General features: G+C 38.2%; 1 protein-coding gene across 1 annotated transcript in view; it reads right to left on the bottom strand.

Moving 5' to 3' along the window:
* Positions 1-20,601, bottom strand: part of TMEM232 (transmembrane protein 232) — a 480,401-nt gene that overhangs the window by 428,650 nt on the left and 31,150 nt on the right. Inside the window, exon 2 of the mRNA XM_006886706.1 lies at positions 19,999-20,128. Coding sequence (XP_006886768.1) covers positions 19,999-20,128 — 130 coding nt within the window. The remainder of the gene's footprint in view (positions 1-19,998; positions 20,129-20,601) is intronic.

Below are 20,601 nucleotides of genomic sequence, written 5' to 3'. Positions count from 1 at the left end.
TTTAAAAGCGATGTATGATAGGATATTATGGTTATCACAAGAGTCCACAATTAAGGTTGCATAGTGGAATGTACTTGGGATGGTGGGAGGGGTGCAGAGGGATTGTGTACCAGGGAGGGAGTCTTTCTTTTGCTTTTGAAAGAGAGGAGCGAACTGGGGGGCAGAGGGAGAGGGCTGGGCGGGTAGAGAAGTGCAGCAATGAATGAATGGAAATCCAAATTCTCTGTAGATGTTCATTAAAATTATTTTTAAAAAAAGAAAAAAAAGAATCTAGTTTCTCAAATAATTTGTTCAGCATACAGATTGAATATGTATGGGGAAAGGATACAACCCTGACACAAGCCTTTCTTGGTACTTAAACCATTCAGTGTTCTTTGCTTCATTCAGACAACAACTTTGGGGTCTGGGTTTAGGCATTATATAATTAAGTGTACCAGGATTCCCATTCCTCTCAATAATAGCCATAATGTGTTATGATCCACACACTCAAATGCCTTTGCATAGTGGATAAAACACAAATAGACAGTCTTCTGATAGTCTTTGCTTTCATCTAAGATCCACCTTACATCAACAATTCTATTGCTGTTGTCACAACCTCTTCTTTTAAAAAAAAAATTGTTTTTATTGATAATTTTTAATGCAACATATAAATATTTTTACAGAATATTCTTTCAATTACATTTTCCCCCATTCATTGGTGCACATTTTCATCCCTGCCCACCCCTCCCCCAGTTCATTTTTATCTTTGAAGAAAAAAAAATTATTTCATTGTTATACAATCCCCCCAGTTCACTGTCCACTCTAATATGCATTTCTTTTTCTGTAAACTTGTGATAAAAATAATGAGAATTTGAGAACTGAGGCACAACTGAGGTTTGTACACCAATGTTCTTAGCAGCATCATTCACCATCACAAGAACATGGAAACAGCCCAAATGTCCAGCCACAAATGAATGGATTGAGAAATTATGGTATATTCACACGATGGAATACAATGAAGCACACAGGAGAAATAACTTTGTAAATTATTACCTAACTTGGGAGGGACTGGAGAACATTATGCTGAGTGAACTAATTCAGTTCCATAATAATAAATATTACATAAAACTGTTATTGTTGGATGAGTATAAGGATCCAGGAGGGGTGGGAGAGGCTGGAAGTAGAGGAATGTGGATGTGCAGGTGAAAAGGGGCATTAATCATTGGGTTGTACAATTTGATGGGGGTGGTGAAGGAAATTGAAAGAATTTGTTCAAATTTGTATTTGAATTTTGTAAATAAACGAGTAGAAAAAAATTTTAAAAAGAGTATAGAATAAGGTATTATTTTCATGACAAGATTACAGAAAAATAAATGCACAGACTCTTCTTAATCCAACTTTGACAGCAATGCTCTTCAGCAAAATTTTTCTTGCTTGTGATATTAATTTTTATTCAATACTTTGCACATTCATTTGGATTATTTTTCTTGGGAATAGGAAAAAATATAGATATCTTTGAGTAAATTGACCAGGCATTTGGCCTTCAAATTTCCAGGCATATACTGATAAGCAGGGCTAAGGTTGTATCTATTAGTTGAAATATATCAATTAGTATCCAAATTCCTAGGGCCTTATTTTTTGTCAATTTGTTCACTGTTGTTTTAACTTATTCCTTCACTACTATCAGTCCTTGATCATACGCTACTTCCTGAAATTTTTCAGTATCAACTAATTCTTTTTAGTACTGCATATTCCTTCCACCTTCTTTTTTGATGCTTCCTAGAAAATTCAAAATTTTGTCCATATCTCATCTTTTAGCATTGCAAGTCAAGGCTTGAATTTGTTTTTCAGTTTTTTTAAGTTAACTTAGCCTAGTAAGTTCTTCCCTGTTTCCCTCCAATTCCAGCTCTCTGCATATTCCTTTATAATATTTTGTTTTGTCTTCTAGAGCTGCCCTTTGTACTCTTCTGTTCAGCTCTTTTATTCCAGCATCTTTTCCCTTTGTTTTTAGCTTCTTCATGCTTTAGTTCAATTTTGATAGGGTTCTGACACCTGTTTTGGTTTTTTTTTTTTTCTCCCCTATCTTTGTAAGAACCCTTCTCTCTCTTCATGGATAATATCTTCGATGTCATCCTGTCAGTGCGCTAGTCTTCAATAATTAGTATTCAATGCCTTAAATCTGTTCTTAAAGTGATTTTTTTAATTCATGTAGGATTGATTCAAGGTCATACTTTGGGTTTTGTGGAGAGGTGTATAATCTAACTTGATTTATGAGTCCAGTGTTAAGGACTGGAGAATACATATAAATAAATATTTCAGCCTTATCTACCTATCTGTGAGAGTAAATATCATGGAGAAAAGCCAGTGAGAGATATTTAGACAAACATTGTTGTGCACCATCAAACTGGAACTGACCCATACATAGTTGGCCCTCCTGCAGATTCTCAGACGCAGTTAATCACACAGGAGGAGATTGCCCATCTTTTTTCTGTGGGGCACAACTGACAGAAAAATAATAGTTAAGAGAAAAACTGGAAAGAAGTAGCTCTTATGATTTAAGGAGATTCAGGGAAGTCTTACACAGTGAAATCCAAATACGTGTAATTTTTTTTTATAAAAATTCATTTTCTGATAACTTCCCATTACTTATACCCTTACTTAATGAGATCGATCTTCGTAATTACTTCTAAATGGTTCCACCTCCAGCTTCCACAGTTCATTGGGTCATAGTAGATATTTGATTCAAGTTGGACCAATCAATTCTCTCTCTGTTGTTGTTGTTGTTGTTATGTGCCGTCGAGTCGCCTGCGACTCATAGCGACCCTATGTACAACAGCCCTAAACTCCGTTCTGTCCTGTGCCAATCACACCGTCTCTGACACACCCATCCCAATTATCCCAGTCACTTAATCAATCCACCTCATAGAGGGCCTTCCTCTCCTGCGCTGTCCCTCCACCCTCCCAAGCATGATGTCCCTCTCTAAGGACCGGTCTCTCCTCACAACATGTCCAAAGTATGTTAGACGGAGCCTCAGAATCCTTGCCTCCAAGGAGCCACCTGGTTTAACCCTCTCCAGGACAAATCTGTTTGTTTTCCTAGCAGTCCATGGCATTCTCAATACTCTTCTCCAGCACCACAGCTCAAAGGCATCAATTCTCCTTCTATCCCCCTTGGTCATTGTCCCATCTCTGATGCATAACAGGTGATTGCGAAGACCATGGCCTGTATCAGACGCACCTTAGTTTCCAGAGAGACACCACTGCTCTTCAGCACTTTGGAGAGGTCCCTAACAGCAGACTTTCCCATGGCAATGCGCCTTTTAATTTCCTGGCTGCTGGTGCCAAGACTGTTGACTATGGAGCCAAGCAAACTAAAGCTGTGTACAATCTCAATCTCTTCACCATCCATCCTGATGCTGCCAATTGGTCCAGTGGTGAGAATCTTTGTCTTCTTGACATTGAGCCTCAATCCATATTGTAGGCTGCAGTCCTTGACACTCTGCAGCAGGCGCTTCAGGTCCTCCTCAGTTTCAGCAAGCAGGGTTGTGTCATGCGCATAACGCAGATTGTTGATAAATCGTCCACCAATCCTGACCCCACATTTGTCCTCATAGAGCCCAGCCTCGCGGATAATCTGTTCTGCATATAGGTTGAAAAGGTATGGAGATAGGATGCATCCCTGGCGTACACCCTTCCCAATTTTGAACCATGCAGTGTTCCCTTGCTCTGTTCTGACGACTGCCTCCTGGTCCAAGTATAAGTTTCGCATTAGAACGATCAAGTGTTCTGGGATTCCCATTCTTCTCAGAGTCAGCCACAGTTTGTTATGATCTACACAGTCAAATGCCTTTGCATAGTCAATGAAACACAGATAGACATTCCTCTCGTATTCCCTGCTTTCAGCCAAGATCCATCTAACGTCACCTACAATATCTCTAGTACCACGACCCCTTCTGAAACCAGCCTGGACTTCTGGTAGTTCTCTGTTGATGTGCTGTTCCAGTCGTTTTTGGATAATTTTCAGTAAAATCTTGCTTGCATGTGAAATCAGTGAAATTGTTCTGTAGTTTCCACATTCGGTTGGGTCGCCTTTCTTTGGGATAGGAACAAATATCAATCTCTTCCAGTCAGTTGGCCAAGTGGTCGTTCTCCAGATTTCTTGGCACAACTTGGTGAGCACGTCCAGGGCAGCATCTGTTAACTGAAATATGTCAATTGGTATACCATCTATTCCTGGAGCCTTATTTTTGGCCATGTCCTTCAAAGCAGCCTGAACTTCTTCTTTCATCACCATAGGCTCTTGCTCTCTCATTCTCTCTCTAGGGATTATAAGTAATTACCTGCCGCTTTAATTAGTTGATATTAGACCTGAACGGTTATGTACAGTAGAGAGTAACTTTTAATGAGAAATTGTGCAATAAAGTACTCCAAATCTCAGAATTCCAAAACTCAGAAAATTACTTTCCATTTTATTCACCATTATAGTCCCCAATCCATGTTTGTAGGATGATGTACCAGAGTTCCTATTCTTTCAGTCCTTATTCTAATGAAAATACTGACTACGTTTGTCATGTTAGCCATTTTATCTCAAGTATTTGTTAGAGAGCATATGTTGTTAGGTGCTCTCAAGTCTACGATGGCTCATAGGGACCATATGAAGCTATAGTAGGAAGACTTGTCTATCTTGTGCCATCCTCACAATCTCTGTCATACTTGAACCCATTGTTACAGTCACTGTCTTTCCCTCTTGTTAAGGGCCTACTTCACTGTCATTGCCCTTTCCTTACTTCCAAGCATGTCTTTTTCTCAGGATTTGCCTTTCCTAAAAACATGACCCAATATTTGAGGCAAAGTTTCACCATCCTTGTTTGCTCTATTAGTATACTTTCTCCAAGACCTTTTTGCTCTTTTGGCAGTCCATTGCATATCCAGTACTCTTCTCCAACACCACAACTTTACAGTCACTCTAAAGAAAATATAGTAATTACTGAAGACATAGATGAAGTGTGACTGTACCTCTACTCTCAGATTTTATGGGTTAGAAGGATGTCCATAAAATTTTTGTTAGTTGCTTCTTTTTTATTTCTAGAGACAATTTAAATTATGGTTTGTGGATTGGGGAAAGAAATTGCCATTTTTTTCACACAAATATTCATATACAAAAGAATAAAAATAACAAGAATGGCCATAAGTGTATGCTGCAGGCATTTATAGAAGGCTATAAAAAGAGAGACTATCATTAAAGTTTATATTTAGAAAGTCAAAGGAAATTTGGCCTAATGGCAAGAAGCTGTGCTGTAATCCTGAAGGCATGCAATTTGAGGCACCCATCTGCTCCATAGGAGAAGGATGGGCAATCTCCTCCTGTGTGATTAACTGCCTCTGAAAACCCACCAGAGTGTCCCCTATGGGTCAGTTCTGACTCCATGGTACACAACAGTAGAGTTATACTAAAGAAAGAAAAAATATCAGATCTCAGAGAAGCAAAAAGGATTAGAAGGTGGGGGGGCGGCAAAACTGGTCTTTTTTTACTTATTTTATGTTATGGGGAAAATGTTATAAAGCAAAGAAAATATAACAGAAAGCATGGCTTCTAAAAATCATCAGCGTGAAAGGATGACCTGTTCATTTTAGGTGTGTTTGTAACACCTTCCAGATTATGAGGAATTCAGGATAGATTAAATGAAGGTATAAATAGTCAATGAAATGGACATATACAGAGAGTTACTTTATGAATACCTCACCTGCATTTATCTTTCCTGACTATCATTATATTATGGATAACCAAAAGGCTTTATAATATAAAGGAAAAAATCAACCACTAAGTTGTATGTTCACTTACATTTTAAAATACAGTTAATATAATTTTACATTTTGTATTTCCTAAGATTTTCAAATATAAAGATTTATAATTTTATTTTTCTTCTTGAGATAACTTTTATTCCATTTTGTTGTTGTTATGTGCCATTGAGTCACTTGCGACTCATAACAACCTTATGTACAACAGCACTAAGCTCTGCTCTGTCCTGTGCCAATCTCATTGTCTCCTACACACTCATCCTGATTGCCCCAGTCACCGAATCAATCCACCTCCCAGAGGGCCTTTCCTTCCTGCGCCTGCCCTCCACCCTCCCAAGCATGATAAAGGAAGTTAAACAAGTATGATTCACACAATGACATAGATTAATTTTGAGCATTTAAGTTGCATATAAGAAATTTACATAAATTTGGAGGTTGAAAATACTACAACACTAAAGCTCCATTTACTTTTCTAAATAATTTCACACTTGAAAGAATTCAGTTATTAAAATGGTTATAATCAGTGATCTTCTCAAGGATATCTTAAGAAACTCACCTACAAACATCCAGGCTTTTTAAGTTTAATATTATTTTTTGTAAAAAATTATTTTCATCCCAAAGCGAGTTAGTTACTTGGCATAGATAATAGTACTTAAATTGAAGTAGTTGACTATAAAAGATTGTTAACTCTGATCTGTATTCTTTTGCTGATGAAAAACCTTTAAATTGTATCTCTGTCATTTCTCCCTTTAGGAGAAAAAGGAAAGTAACAATGACCCTGATAAACGTGGTCTAAAAATCACATCCATGAATTTATTTTTACAGTGGGTCATGAGTATCTATCAAAGAGCTGCAAGAATTGTTCTTAGAGATTAGAAATATGAGGTGTGGGTGAACAAAGCGTATATCAGATGAAAAAGAATATTAATAACGTGCATGAGCATTGGAAGGATAATCCTTTAACTATGTTTTAGAAGATGGAATACCCAGGATTGTTGGCCATCACAGCTAAACTTTCTGTTCTAAGTCAGTGAAATCAAGGCCCAAAACTGCACGTAAATAATCTCTTCAGTAGCTTCTGATCTCTCATGTAGGACACTGAATCCTAAAAGAAGCCACATTACAATATTTCTAATGTACTTATACTCGTTAGTGCCGTGTTATTGTTGTTAGGTACTACTGAGTTGAGTATGTCCCAAAACAACCCTATGAACTCTGTCCTGTCCTGTGCTATCCTCAAAATTCTTGAAACATTAGAGTCCACTGCAGAAGACACTGTTTCAAAACATCTGATTGAGGGTCTTTCTGTCCTTTGTCAACCCTCCACCCTTCCCAGCATCACATCCCTCTCCACAGAATAGTCCCTCCTAACAACATGCCCAAAGTTAGTGAGGTAAAGCCTCATCATTCTTGCCTCCAAAGAGCATTCTGGCTGCAAACTCTCCAAGACATATCTGTTTGTTCTTTTGGCCATCCATGGGATATTCAGTGTTCTTCTCCAACACCACTGCTCAATGGCATCTATTATTCTGTCCTCCTTATTCATTGTCCAGCTCTCAGATACATAGCAAGTGATTAGAAAGAACATGGCCTGAATAAGGTGCACCTTAGTCCTCAAACTGATATCATTGCTCCTCAGTTATTTAAGGAGGTCCCTAACAGCAGATTTTCCCAGTGCAAAGCATCTCCTGATAGCCTAACTACTGGTACAAAAGGTACTAATTGTGGATCCAAGTAAGATGAAATTGTTAACAGTTTAAATATTTTCTCCATATATCATAAAGTTGTGTATCAGTTGGCCCAGTGGTAAGAATCTTTGTTTTCTTGATTGACAATGAGATGTAATCCATATTGACGGCTGTATTCTTTAGTATTCTGTAACAAGTGCTTCAAGTCCTCCTCACTTTCAGCAAGCAAGGTTGTACCATCCAAATCCAATTTACCATATCTTTTGTCTAAATCATTATATTTTGAGGGGTGGTCCAAGTATAGATGTCCAGGACTAAAATTAAAGTTGTATGGCAAGGTTATAGCTATCATTATTTTACTTGAAGGATTGTAATTATTCAGAAAAGTGAAATCTAAAGATTATTGATCAAAGATATCTTGAGTCTAGAAATAAGCTTCTTATTTCTGAAAACATGTATTTATAGTCTACCTTACAGAGTTATATCATATTGAAAATATGTATGTATTTAAATTAATATTACATCTGTACAATCAACACACTTGGCACCAGTAGTCAGGAAATCAAAAGACAAATTACATTGGGAAAATCTGCTGTCAGGAACCTCACCAGAGTAACAAAGAGCAAAGATGTCTGTCTAGAGATTAAGGTGTGCCTAATCCAGTCCATGGTCTTTACAATTACTTGCTATGCATCAGAGAGCTAGACAATGACTAAGGATGTCAGAAGAAGAATCAATGCCTTCGAGTTGTGGTGCTGGAGAAGAATCTTAAAATAAATACCACGGACTGCCAAGAAAACAAATTGGTCAGTCTTGGAAAAGATGAAACCAAGTCTCTCCTTAAAATCTAGGATTTTGAAACTCCATCTCACATACTTTTGGCATGTGACCAGGAGAGACTGGTCCTTGGAGAAGGATATCATGCTCGGAAGGGTGGAGGGACAGTGAAGAAGAGGAAGACCCTGGATGAGATGGTTTGATACAGTAAATGGGGCAATAGGGGTTGGTGTGTCGGAATTATTGAGACTGGCTCAGGACAGGGCAGGGTTTAGAGCTGCTGTACAAAGGGTTGCTATGGGTCACAGGTGACTCGGTGGCACATGACAACAATAACATAGTTGCAGAAAACACTTTGATAAATATAAAAGTGTTGTAAAGATTAATAAAAATAAAATATTTCAAGCTTATTAACATCTAAGGAAGCTTCAAAGACTTTAGCCTACAGATATGAAAAATACCAGTAGCATACATGGGGAAAACCTTGAATAATAATTACTCGATTATATCTTCCTCATGTAACATTTACATTCCCTATAATATTTTTCTTTCTATTTTGTAGACAGCCAAAATAAATGTGCATATATTATTAAAGCCTTTAAAATATTTTGGTCTTTTTTCTCTAAAAGAAAAAAAGAGAGACTCTAGAATATAAAGTAGAATCATTTATAAAAGAATACGTTGCAAAATAGTATGCTCTGCACCAGTAATTCACTACAAGATTCTGTGTTCTGTTTCATTCAGACAAATGGAGACTTACATGCTTCACTTAAAGAATGTGCATGAAGTTCTACACATGTTTTTGCAGAACTCATACTGAGCCTACAAAAACTCATCTTTCTAAAGAAGAGGAAAGTGAAAACTAACAAACAGGTAAGCCAAAAAAAAATATTTAAAAAATATCAAGGAAATACATGCACACAAAAATAAATAAGAATACATTAAGACACTGAGTGTAATGTCTATGAAAATACATATGTAACATGTAAGAAACAAAGATACCATTATATTGGTGCAAGATTAGTCCCTTTTTTATCTCAGATGACTGGTGCCGGAGATTGAGTCTGGTTTACCTTGGTGCCAAATCACAGAAACAAGGGCAAGAATGATTTCTAAGCAATTGTTGAGTAAGGAAAAAAAAAAGTCAGGGGTTTATCTCCAGCACAACTCAGCAGCAGCAATTCTTCCATCATCTTTGGTCACTGTTTAGCTCTCTGATGCATAGCAAGTAACTGTGAAGACCATGACCTAGATCAGGTGCACTTTAGTCTCCAGTCTGACCTCCTTGTTCTTCAGTACTCTGGAGAGGTCTCTCTGACAGCAGATTTTCCAAATGCAATTTGTCTTTTGATTTTCTGACTACTGGTGCCAAAGTGTTGATTGGGAGGCTGAGCAAGCTGAAATTGTTAACAATCACAATCTCTTCTCCATCAATCATCATGCTGCTAATTGGCCCAGTGGTGAGAATCTTTTTTCTTGATGTTCTGCTTCAATTCATATTGCAAAGCACAGCTCTTGACCCTCTTCAGCAAATGCTTCAGGCCCTCCTCAGTTTCAGCAAGTAAGGTTGTTGATGAGTCTTTCTCCATTCTTGATGCCATATTCCTGCACATAAAGTCCAGCCTCTTGAATAAACGGATCTGTACACAGATTGAAAAGGTATGGTGACAGGATACTTGCCTGATGCACTCCTTTTCTGATTTTGAAACATGCAGTGTTTCCTTACTCTGTTCTGATGACTGCCTCCTGGTCCAATTATATGTTTAACATGAGCATAATCATGTTCTGGGATTCCTATTTTTCTCAAGGTTGGCCACAATTTCTTTTGTTTATGTAGTCAAATGCTCTGGCATGGTCAATCAAATGCAGATAGTCATTTCTCTGGTACACTCTGCTTTCAGCCAATATCCATCTGATATTGGCAATGATGTCAATATTGTTTAAACCCAGCTTGTATTTCTGGTAGTTCTCTGTCAATGTACTGTTCCAGTCACTTTTGGATAATCTTCAGGATTTTGCTTGTGTGTGATTATCAGTGATACTGTTATATAAATTTCTACATTCTGTCGGTTCACCTTTCTTATTTTTTTTGAAAAACAATAAATATGGATCCCTTCCGGTCAGGTGATTGTCCTCCTGGTTTCTTGGCATAGTCAGGTGAGCACTTCCAGGGCGGCATCTGTTTGTTGAAATATGTCAATTGGGAGTCACAGACCTTTGAGAGGCACCTGGGCTGTACCGGCTACACCTGCAGGAACCTATGGACCAGGACCGGCAGGGCTTGCTTGCTGCTTCCACTAAAGTGTGCTGTCTTGCGGGGATCATGGGCTCCGTTTTAAGGACTCTGGACTTGGGAACTTTTTAAGGCTACAGATTTCTCCATGACTCCAGAGTCGGAAGACATTGTGTTTTAAGGTTACTGGGTCAGTGGTTCACTTTGGAGGAGAGGACCTTCAGAGGAGGCTCCCCTCTAGCCCCCTCTGTCATTACCGGGTTGCTCACGGGAGCAGGCATGGAGCTTGGAGCCCCCCCCCCGCCCCCCCGTTACCATGGTCCCTGTTCACTGCCAAGGTCTCTAGAGCTGGAAGGTGCAGATGGCCCTAATGATCTCAGCTGTGCTTCCCTTAGGCAAAGTGAAGCAGCCCGTGAACGCCTTTCTGGTGCAGAGCTCCGCACAGCGGCGGCAGAGGGCACAGCAGAACCCAATGATGCACAATTCTGAGATCTTGAAGCATTTGGGCGCACAGTGGAAGCTGCTTGGCCAGGACAAGAAAGGGCCATTTGTGGAAGAGGCTAAATGGCTCAGGGCACCTGCGCAACTACCCCAACTGTAAGTACCAGCCCAGGCACAAGAACAAGGACCTGGCCCCGCGCCCTCACACCTCAGTCAGGAAAGGAGCAGAGTGGCTGATGGTCAGCACACCTAGAGGCCAGGCTATGCCACCACTCAAGAGATCAAAGGCTTTGGTTAAGAGCCTCCCCTGTTACTCAACAGTCTATGTGCCCAGAATCTACTGGGGAGTACTTAGGAATGCAGCCTCTTCTCACTTCAAACCTGAGGCCCCCTCAACATGCTCCCTCCGTGGCTCATACTCCAGGGTGAGCGACTCATGCCCTACAGCTCCCACAGACTCGAAGGCTCTTCCTCTGTCTAGAGCCCTCTGGTCTCAAGGTCCCCCATGCTCCTTACCCATCTCCAGCTCCTGGAGAAGGGAACCACCCAGGAAGGGCTCATCCCCACCATTCCAGTGTCCAGACAGTTCAGACAGATGCTGCAGGGAACAAGACAACAGTTCTACTTTTTCCCCCCTCTTTTTTATGAATAACACAGTTTTATATGATTAAAAAGAAAAAAAGAAAGAAATGTCAATTGGAACTCCATCAATTACTGGGGCCCTGTTTTTTTCCAAGTCCTTCAGAGCAGCTTGGTGTTCGTTATTGCTGTTTTTTCAGTGTCATCAAGTCAAGTACTACTCATCGTTACCATAAGAACAACAGATCTGAATTCTGTCCTGTTCTGTGCCACTCTCATACTTCCTGACACACTAGAGCTCAGTGTAGCAGTCTACATATCAATCCACCTGGTTGAGGGCCATCCTCTTCTTTGCTGACCCTCCACCCTTCCAAGCATCATGTCCTTCTCTAAGAAATAGCTCCTTCTAGCAACATGTTCAAAGTATATGAAGTCAAGCCTCATCATTCTTGCCTCCAAAGGGCACTCCAGCTGTACCCTCTCCAGGATATATTTGCTATTCTTTTGGCCATCTATGGCATGCTCAGCACTCTTCCAACACCGCAGCTCAAAGGCATCTATTATTCTTCTGTCATCCTTATTTACTTTACAGCTTTCAGATGCATACAAGTGACTGTAAAAACCATGGCCTGAACCATATGCACCTTAGTCCTCAAACTGACATAATTACTCCTTAGTAATTTGGAGAGGTCCCTAACTGCAGACTTTTCCTAGTACAATATCTCTCTTTATTTCCTTACTTCTGGTACCAAGGGTTTTGACTATGGATCAAGTAAGATGAAGTTGTTGACAGTTTCAATCTCTTCTCCATCCATCATGATGTTGCCTATCGGTCCAGTGGTAAGACTCTTTGTGTTCTTGACATTGAGATGCAACCCATATTGAAGGCTGTATTCCTTGATCTTCTTCAACAGGTCCTTCAAGTCCTCCTTATTTTCAGCAAGCAAGGTTGTGTCAACTGCATAATGCAGGTCACTGATGGATTTCCCCCTAATTCTGATGCCACATTCCTCTTCATAGAGTCCAGCGTCTCAAATAATTTGCTGAGCATACAAATTGAATAGATATAGACAGAATACAACTATGATGGACTCCATTCCTAATTTAAACCACACAGTATTCCCCTTCTCTGTTTGCACAATAGCCTCCTGGTCCAGGTATAGGTCTCGCATGAGCACAATCAAGTACTCTAGGACCACCATTCCTCTTAGTGTCAGCCACAACTTTTATGATCCACACATTCACATGCCTTAGCATAGTCAAGAAAGCACAAATAGAAATTCTTCTGGCATTCCTTACTTTTCAGCCAGGATCTATCCGACATCAGCATTAATATCCCTGGTGTCATGGCGTCTTCTAAATCCTGCTTGAACTTCTGGCAGTTCTGGCAGTTCCTCATCTATGTACTGTTCTGGCCGCAGTTTGCTTGTATGTGAAATTTATGATATTGTTTGATCGTTTCCACATTCTGTTGGATCACCTTTCTTAGGAATGGAAACAAATATGGATTTCTTCCAATCTGTTGGCCAAACTTACTGGCACAGACTGCTGAGCACATTCAAGGCTGCATCTGTTAATTAAAACAAGTTGATTGGTATCTCGTCTATTCCTTGGTCCTTTTTTGCCAGTGCATTAAATGCAGCTTCCATTTCCTCCTTCATTACCATTGGCTCCCATTTATATGGTATTTTCTGAAATGTTTCAGCATCAATTAGTTCTTCTGGTACAATGATTTTTTTCTATTCCCTCCATTTTCTTTTGATGCTTTCTTGCCCATAGCATCTTTCAATATTGCAATTTGAGGTTTAAATTTGTTTTTCAGTACTCTCAGCTTAAGAATTCTCTTCTTCAGCACCAAAACTCAAAGGCATCTTGAACATACCACAGACAACCAAGGTAACAAATAGATCTGTCTTAAAGAAAGTGAAACCAAGTTTCTCCTTGGAGGTTAGGATTTTGAAGCTCTGTCTCGCATACTTTGGGCAGGTCACCAGGAGGGACTGATCCTTGGAGGACATCATGCTCAGAAAGGTGTAAGTATAATGCAAGAGAGGAAGACCCTGGATGAGATGGATTGATACAGTAAGTAGGGCAATGGTTGTAGGTGTGTCAAAGCCAGTGAGATGGCTCAGGACAGGGCAGGCTTCAGAGATGTTATACATAGGCTTACTAGGAATCGCTGGTGACTCGAAAGTACATAATAATGAAAACAACAGCTTAAGAAATGCAAAACAAATTCTTCCCTTTTTATTCTCCAATTCTAGCTCTCTGCACACTCCATTATAATACTTTTCTTGGTCCTCTCAAGCTGCCTGTTGAAATCTTCTGTTTACTTTGGCATGTTTTCCCTTTGTTTTGGCTTCTCAATGCTCTAGTATGATTTTTAGAGTCTCTTCTGACATCTATTTTGGGTGTGTTTTTTTTCCTTTCTCCTCTGTTTTTGTAATGACCTTTTGCTGTCTTCATGGATGATATCCTTTGTATCATCCCACAACTCAGGCAGTCTTTGTTGTGTTTGGGAAGAACATTGTTCTAACTGGTACAGCACTTGTCTGTCACTTTGATATGCTGAGATAACTTGTAGGTTGTTGTGATACAGAACACAATAACACTGGTTTATCAAATGTCATACGAGTTACATATATTGGGCAGGTTTTAGGAAAGCTCCTAGATCAAGACAGACTAGGAAGCAGGATTGCCATCTAATTCTTAAACAACAAGCCTTTGAAAACCCTATGAACACTAGAGGAACGTGGATAGCTATAGTAGTGTAGTGATAGAGCTCAGACTGGAAGTCAGTGGAAAACAATGACAAACATCATTTAGTAAATGTACATGGAATGTACATAGCTTGAATGTTGGAAAACTGGAAATTATAAAAAATGAAATGAGGCATATGAATAATGATATATTACTCATTAGTGATATGACATGGACTGGTTTTGGCCACTTTGAATCAGATAATTATATAGTATACTATGCTGGCAATGCAAAACAGAAAAGAATGTTGTTGCATTCATAGTCAAAAAGCCAATTTCAAGTTCTAATTTGAAATACAATGTTGTGGGTGATAGGATATTATCCACCATACAAAGAAGATCCATTAACATTGCTAGTATTCAAATATATGCTCCCACATCTAGAGGCAAAAAAGAAGAAATGGAGAACTTTTACCAAATCTCACAGAATATGCAATCAAGATGTGTTAATGATAATTGGTGACTGTGATACAAAAGTTGAAAACAGTGAAGAAGGAATAGTAGTTGGAAAATAGGGGCTTGGTGATAGTACAGGCTGGAAATAGTATGATCAAATTTTGTATTTATAATGATTTCTTTATTGCAAATACCTTTTTCAAAAGACACAAATGATGACTATACACGTGGATTTCATCTGATGGGCTGAATAGGAATCCTATTGACTACATCTGTGGAAGAAATTGTTGGAGAAGCTCAATACCAGCGGTCAAAACTAGGTTTGGGCAGATTGTGGGTCATATATCAACTGCTCATAACTAAGTTCAAATTGAAGCCAAAGAAAATTAAGTAAGTACACAGGAGACAGGATATGATCTTGCTTGAATCTATTCCATCATCTGAATTTCAAGATAATTTTAGGAATAGGTTCAAGGCATTGAACACAAATGACTGAAGAGTATGTAAGATGAATTGTTGCTGTTATGTGGCATCAATTCAACAACAACTCATATCAACCTTATAAGCAACAGATAACGAATGTTGTCTTATCTTATGCCATCACGATCTCAGTCATGCTCAAGCCCATTGCTTAATCACTTCATCAATCCATTTCACTGTGGTCTTCCTCTCTTTCTCTGATCCTCTACTTTTACCAGATCTCTTTTTCTAAGAATCGACTCCTCCTTAAAACACACTCATAGTATGTGACACTACGTTTCACCATCCTTACCTCTAAGAAACTCCCTAGTAGCACTTCCTCTGAGTCAGATTTGTTTGGTCCATGGATAATTCAATACACTTCACTAACATCATAATTCAAAATCATCATTTCTTTTTTCAGTTTTAGTACTTCATTGTCCAACTTTTCGCATACAAAGCAATTGAAAAATACCATGGCTTTCCTTAGGTGCATACTGACATACATACTTTCTCTAGCAGATATTCCCAATGTAGCATGGCTTTTGAATTCCTGACTGCTGTTCCTTTAGGTATTGACTGTAAGTCTAAGTAAAATTAAATACCATAACAACTTCAATCTTTTGTCTGTCTATCATGAAGCATAACAGATTAAAAAAACATAACAAGTATGATTACTTATTGCTGTGTATCATCAAGTCCGGACTGACCCATAGCTGATGCTCCAGAAGATTTTCAGAAGCAGCTAAACACATGGGAGGAGAATGTTCATCCCTCTCCCATGGAGCGCTTGGTGGATTTGAACCGCATGCCTTCAGGATTGCAGTGCAGCTTCTTGCCACTGGGTCACAGAAAACTCAAGGGACAAAAACAACAGTAGGAGAGGCAGTCACATTAAAAATGAAAGACAATTATAGAATAATATATTTAATAGAATGAGAAAAAATATTAAAATGGAAATGAGAAAAAATCGGAAATATATTTAAATAAAAAAAGAGAAAGTGGGTACAAATAATATTTGAAGAAATAATACTTGATAATTGTTCAGGAAGGCACAATAGAAAAGCATATGGCTGCTTATTGAAAGATCATCGATTCAAATTTTCAAGTGACTCCACAGGAAAAAGGAGCACCTGAGGATTTGCTCTCTGTAAACATTAAAGGCTAGAAAATCCTATAGCTAAATTCTGTTATGTGTCATAGAGTCAGGCCTGAATGACAGCCGATCCACCAGCAGGTGGCAGCAAATGGTATGGGAGATTTCTCATCTTTTTTTTCTGTGGAGCAGCTGATGGATTAAAATTGTAAACCTTTAGGTTGACAGTACAACTCCTTATTGTTAGGGTGCCAGAGTTCCCTCGGTTATGTCCTGTAGAGTCTATGGTAGGTGGGACAACACACATTTTTTTTTCAAGACTGATGGACAACATAACGCACAGATTTAAAATGTTCAGCAAGTCCAAATAGATAAATTTTAATTAGAAATGCTATATACAATGTGATATATACAATATCACAGAAAAATTACAGGATATGGAATACAAAAAATGGCATTTAAATTTTGATGAAAATTGTACTTATGTAAAAAAAATTACTCAGGTTCAAGTTCAAATTGAAGCTGAAGAAAATTAAAATAAATCCATGAGAACATAAATATGACCTTGAGTTTATCCCACCTGAATTTAAAAAAAGTCACTTGAAGAATAGGTTTGAGGCATTGAACACCAATGAAGGATGACTGGGATGAGATGTGGGATCGCATCAAAGATATCATTCATTAAAAGACCAAAAAGTCATTTCAAAGACAGAGGAGAAAGAAAAATAAAAATGGATGTCAAAAGACACTCTAATTGCACTAGGGCACTGAGAAGCAGGCAAATTAATTAATTGATTGATTAATTAATTAATTAATGGAAGAGATACTGAAGTAAAAGCTGAACACAGGATTTCAAAGAGCAAATCAAGAAGATTAAGTATTCTGATGGAATAGGCAGAGAGCTGTAGTCAGAGACTATAAGAGGAAAACTCACTCAACAATTATGAAGCAGAAAGAATTGAAAAACAAATGCAAGCCTGGAGTCGTAATATTTACAGATATTATGCACCAAATCTTCAATGATCTATGAAGCATCAAAAGACGATGGTGGGAATTTACAGACTCAATATACCAACAATAATTTATTGACACTGAAATATTTCAGGAAGTACCATATGATCAAGAGGCAATTGTAATGAAGACATTCTAGCTGCAATGAAAGCATTTCTTTCTTTCTTATTTATTAATAAATAATTCCAATAAATCCAACATTCAGAGGCATATGAATCAATCAGAATGTCGTAAGTTGGGTAAGACGCACCTTAGTTTTTAAACTGGCAACCTTGCTCTTTAGTACTTTTAAGTTACTTTTCACTGTAGATTTTACCAATTAAACACTTTCTTTTATTTTTTTTACTGTCCCTGTCATGGCTGTTGACTATGGATCCAAGATCAGGGTTTACAAAAGTGCACCTTAGTGTTTAAACTGATAGCATTGTTCTTGAGAACTTTGAAGAGGGTCGTGATAGCAGATTTCCCATGTCAAAAGATTTTTATTTTCTGACTGCTGGTATCAAGGGTATTTATTGTGGATCCAAGCAAGATGAAATTGTTGACAATGTCAATCTTTTCTCCAACAATTATGGTATCTATTGATCTAGAGGTGAAGATTTTTGTTTTCTTGATGTTGAAATGCAATTCATATTGAAGACTGTAGTTTGATCTTCTGCAGTGGTTCAAATCCTTTTCACTTCCAACAAGCAAGGCTGTGTCCTCTGTATAACATAGGTTGTTCATGAGTCATCCTCCAATCCTGATGCTACATTCTTCTTCATATTGCTTCTCAAATTATCTGTTCAGCATACACATTGAATAAGTATGGAGAAAAGATACCACCCTGATACACACCTTTTAAGCAGTATTTCCTTACTTTCTTCAGACAACTGTTTTGTGGTCTAGGTATAGGTTATGAACTCAATTAAGTGTCCTGAGATTCCTATTCTTAATGTTATCTATACTTTGTTATGATCCACAGGCAAATGCCTTTACATAGTCAATAAAACATAAAACAACATCCTTCTGGTATTCTCTGCCTTCAGCTATTATCTATCTAACATCAGCAATGATATCCTTCATGCCACAGTCTGAGTTGTAGTCAACTCAGTGGTATATAACAGCAGCAACAACAATGTGTATTATACTTTTTTACATTATGAATTGTTTATTAAAATTAGAAAGCATATTTTTACTTATCTACAAAATTATTCTTATAATCCTATTTTAAAAATTATTTCCCTAAGAAATAATTTTAAATACACAAAAACATACCACGTGATTCATAAGTTGTAAAAAGTATCTATACTATAATTGGAAGCATCAGGATTGATGGCGAAGAGATTGAGATTGTTCACAGCTTCAGTTTGCTCGGCTCCACAGTCAACACTCTTGGCACCAGGAGCCAGGAAATAAAAAAACATATTGCGATGGGAAAGTCTGCTGTTAGGGACCTCAAATACTCAAGAGCAACGGTGTCTCTTTGGAGACGAAGGTGCGCCTGATACAGGCCATGGTCTTTGCAATCACTTGTTATGCATCAGAGAGCTGGACAATGACTAGGGAGGACAGAAGGAGAATAGATGTCTTTGAGCTGTGGTCCTGGAGAAGAGTATTGAATGTACCAAGGACTGCCAAGAAAACAAACAGATTCATCCTAGAGAGGGTTAAACCAAGCTACTCCTTGGAGGCAAGGATTCTGGGGCTTGGTCTGACATATTTTGGACATGTTGTAAGGAGAGACAGGTCTTTGGAGAGGGACATCATGCTGGGTAGAGTAGAGGGACAGCGCAGGAGGGGAAGACCCTCTATGAGGTGGATTGATTCAGTGACTAGGGTAATCTGGTTGGGTGTGTCAGAGGCAATGTGATTGGCACAGGATAGAGCAGGGTTTAGGGCTGTTGTACAAAGGGTCGCTATGAGTCGCAAATGACTCAACGACACATAACAACAACATTTATAATATATTGTTGTTGTTGTTCTGTACCACTGATTTGGAAATAACTTATAGAAGACCCTTTAGTGGGTTTTTAGAGGTAGTAAACTGGACGGGAAGAGACTGCTTTTCTTCTTCCTTCTATAATATATAACTTATCAAACATTACTTCTTATCCATTCTATGGATTGTAACTGTAATTAAAAACATATACATGAATAGAGAAAAATATATATTTCAAATTTAAACGGTTGTTGTTGTTGTTGTTGTTGTTGTTAAGTGCTGTTGAGTCAAGTACAACCTGTAACAAGTCTTTGAAAAACAGAATGTTGTCCTATCCTGTGCCATCCTCATAATTTCTGATGCATTATAGACCTTTGTGACAATCACCATCTCAATCTACTTGATAAGGGGTCTTCTTCTCCTTCTCCGATCCTTTACCTTTCTGAGCATCACGTCCCTCTCCAAGGAAAAGCTCTTCCTAGAAACATGCCCAAAGTATGTGAGGCAAAGAGTACTCCAAAGAGTACTCTGGCTGCACCCTCTCCAACACATATTCTTTGTTCTTTTGGCAGTCCATGAGATGTTCAGCATTCTTCTGCAACACAACTCAAAGGCATTAATTCTTCTCCTGCCATCTTTATTCATTGTCCAGTTCTCAGATGCATAGCAAGTGATCAGATATGATCATTACCAAGAAAAAAAAGTTATTTAAAAGTAATAAAATGTATCATTTTTCACACTTGGCCTTTGGTTATAGAATACGAATGCCTGTTTATTATTTGCAGTTTTTTGTACTTTCTAAATTTTTATGATGTATATGTCCCAATTACTTTAATAAAAAAATTTTTTTTCAAACTTACCTTGATTTGCCACTGTATGATGCTCTTGGATTTTCTACATTATGTTTTAAAGTGTTTTCACTGTAAGGGCTTTCTCGAAGTTTATTGAAAACATGTAATTTGCTAGAAGACATATTCACAGATGATAAATCTAAATAGAAGCATTAAATTTTATGGTTAAATGTGAAAGCACTCACAGTACTAATAACATTTCATGTAATTTCATGTTATGGGATAAAGAGTAGAAATTTTAAAAAATCAAACTTTAAAAATATTAATGAGCTCTTTCCAAAGATTGGCCAGCATTTGTAAAACAAAAAAATAGAAGATAACACATTTTGCAGAGGCTACCAAGAAGTGGGTGAACTAGTAGCACTCTTTGGGGTTTTTTTGGGTTTTTTGTTTCTTTTTTTAAATTAAATTGTTTTAATTTTAATGAACATTTACAGAGATTTGGGGTGTTCATTCATTCACTTTTGCACTATTTTCTCTACCCTTCTCCCCAGTTCATTCTTCTTTCCCCCCCCCTTGAAAGTCTGTTTTAATTGTCCAGTTGCCACAGTGCTTGTCAAAGCCAGTTCTGATTAATCTCCTTTGTTAGTGTGTCCTTTGCCATTCCCTATC

This window comes from Elephantulus edwardii, unplaced genomic scaffold (genome assembly GCF_000299155.1).
Source record: "Elephantulus edwardii isolate Elephantulus edwardi_28Jun2011 unplaced genomic scaffold, EleEdw1.0 scaffold00050, whole genome shotgun sequence".
In the NCBI taxonomy this organism is placed as follows: domain Eukaryota; kingdom Metazoa; phylum Chordata; class Mammalia; order Macroscelidea; family Macroscelididae; genus Elephantulus; species Elephantulus edwardii.
This window is presented reverse-complemented; position numbering and strand designations above follow the sequence as displayed.